At 47.0% G+C, this 2,447-nt stretch overlaps 1 protein-coding gene across 1 annotated transcript; it reads left to right on the forward strand.

The window, feature by feature from the left end:
* Positions 1 to 255: 255 nt before the first annotated feature.
* On the forward strand, positions 256 to 1,818 carry KCNA10 (potassium voltage-gated channel subfamily A member 10). Its single transcript, XM_006025298.1, has one exon. The coding sequence runs from the start codon at positions 256 to 258 to the stop codon at positions 1,816 to 1,818; it is 1,563 nt and encodes a 520-aa protein (XP_006025360.1).
* Positions 1,819 to 2,447: the final 629 nt, after the last annotated feature.

Genomic DNA, 2,447 nt, shown 5'->3' on the forward strand with positions numbered 1-2,447 from the left:
CAGATGCGTTGACCGACAGAGATATCAGAAGCATGAAATATCATCCCTAAGTGCAACTGATATTTGGTTAAAAAAAGTAAAGGTTGCATGGACACTGATCTATTTAATTCTTTGCAAGAAAGCAAGCGTCATAAGCACGCACACACAATTCATCTCTGTCTCTGTGTGTGTTTGCTTTCAGATCATCATAGCGTGGGAAAGACACAAGCTGCTGGTATCTGACCCGGGGATTTATCCTGCTAATCTGATTACTGTATGATGGACGTGCCCAGTTGGAAGGAGATGGAGGTAGCGCTAGTCAGTTTTGACAATGCCCATGAGATAGTGGAAGATCCCTGTTATTCAAACGACCTTATCTCAGCTAGCCAATCGCAGAAGGGACGCCCCAGCTGTGCCAGCCTCCTGTCCAACTGGAGAATCCTCATCAATAGCGAGAATGCCAACAATGAAACCATTTTCTCCAAGTTTTCTGCTGAATTCAGTGAGCACTTGGGTGCAGAACGGGTGGATATGGATGAAGGTGACCAGAGAGTCATCATAAACATCGCTGGATTAAGGTTTGAGACGCAACTTAAAACCCTCAATCAGTTCCCCGAGACCCTACTGGGAGACCCAGAGAAAAGGATGCATTATTTTGACTCCATGAGAAATGAGTATTTCTTTGACAGGAATAGGCCTAGTTTTGATGGCATATTGTACTATTACCAGTCAGGTGGGAAAATCCGGCGCCCAGCCAATGTCCCAATAGATGTCTTTGCTGATGAGATCACCTTCTATGAACTGGGCAATGAAGCTATGGACCAGTTCAGGGAAGACGAAGGATTTATCAAAGACCCCGAGACTCTCCTGCCCACCAATGACTTTCACAGGCAGTTCTGGCTGCTGTTCGAGTACCCGGAGAGTTCCAGCGCCGCCAGAGGTGTGGCATTGGTCTCCGTGCTGGTGATTGTCATCTCCATCATCATCTTCTGCGTGGAGACTTTGCCTGAGTTCCGAGAAGAAAGGGAATTTAAGGCCACCAAAGAGGTCACTAGCAACGTGACCAAAGCCATGCTGGTCCCTAGCACCTTTACAGACCCCTTCTTCATCATAGAGACCACCTGCATCATCTGGTTCTCCTTTGAGCTCTTTGTCAGGTTCATCGTCTGCCCCAGCAAGTCTGAGTTCTTCAGGAACATCATGAATATCATCGATGTTGTCTCCATCATCCCCTACTTTGTGACTGTTATCACTGAGCTGATCCAGCATAGTGAACTCAATGGTCAGCAGAACATGTCCCTCGCCATCCTGAGGATCATTCGGCTGGTCAGGGTCTTCCGTATCTTCAAGCTTTCCCGGCACTCCAAGGGGCTGCAGATCTTGGGACAGACCCTCAAAGCCAGCATGCAGGAGCTGGGCTTGCTCATCTTCTTTCTCTTCATTGGAGTCATCCTCTTCTCCAGCGCCATCTACTTTGCAGAAGTGGACGAGCCACAGTCTCATTTCTCCAGCATCCCTGATGGGTTCTGGTGGGCTGTGGTCACCATGACAACTGTTGGCTATGGTGACATGTGCCCTACCACCCCGGGAGGGAAGATCGTGGGGACTCTGTGTGCTATTGCAGGGGTATTAACTATTGCACTTCCTGTTCCAGTCATTGTCTCAAACTTCAACTATTTCTACCACAGGGAGACAGAAAACGAAGAGAAACAGATTCTACCAGGGGAGGTGGAAAGACTACTTACCAGCGTGATTACAGGGAATGGCAGCATGCAATCTTTGAACAAGACCAATGGGGGGTGTTCTCGTGATAAGCCCCAAAACAATAACAGATCATGAACTTGACGGGACAGTATGGCGCCAGTCGGGGTTTGACAAACGAGGTATAAAATGTCAACACATTGTCATTTTTTTAAACAAAATTGGATTTTTTCTAGGCATTTTTCAGTCTCCAGTTTCCTGTGGCTGTTCAAATAAACACAACCTTTCTTATCTCTCTCCCATGTCCACTGGTCTATTTTATTATCTGATGCTCAGCTGTTTGTCATTTTACTTCTCAACTTAGAAATCTAAACTCATTTCCTAACTGATGCAAGATAACACCGCTGATACCTAGCTCTTCTCAGCTGTACATCTCGAAGTGTGTTAGACATGAAGTAAGCAATAAGCATTAGTATTCCACAGACACGTAAGCACAAGCAGAAAGAGATGAAGCAACTAGTTCGGGGTCATCCATCAGGTTAGTTGTAGAGGCAGAACTAGAATTCGGGTCTCCTGAAATCCGGACCAGTCTCTGATCTACTAGACCACAGCTGTCCGAGTGGTTGCCTTTAGGCTGCATGCATCCTGTGAGCAGCTAATTGTAGCAGGTGCCAGAGATGCTGAACTGGTGCAACTCGGGACCCCAGAGGTGTACGCCACTGCTGTTACCTCCCCATCTTCTTACCCACCACCAGATTCACAGTCTT

The sequence above is a fragment of the Alligator sinensis genome, unplaced genomic scaffold (assembly GCF_000455745.1).
Source record: "Alligator sinensis unplaced genomic scaffold, ASM45574v1 scaffold872_3, whole genome shotgun sequence".
Classification (NCBI taxonomy): domain Eukaryota; kingdom Metazoa; phylum Chordata; order Crocodylia; family Alligatoridae; genus Alligator; species Alligator sinensis.

What these genes read in the sequence shown, in the direction of transcription:
- KCNA10 (XM_006025298.1), top strand. Translation starts at nt 256, where the DNA reads ATGATGGACGTGCCCAGTTGGAAGGAGATGGAGGTAGCGCTAGTCAGT.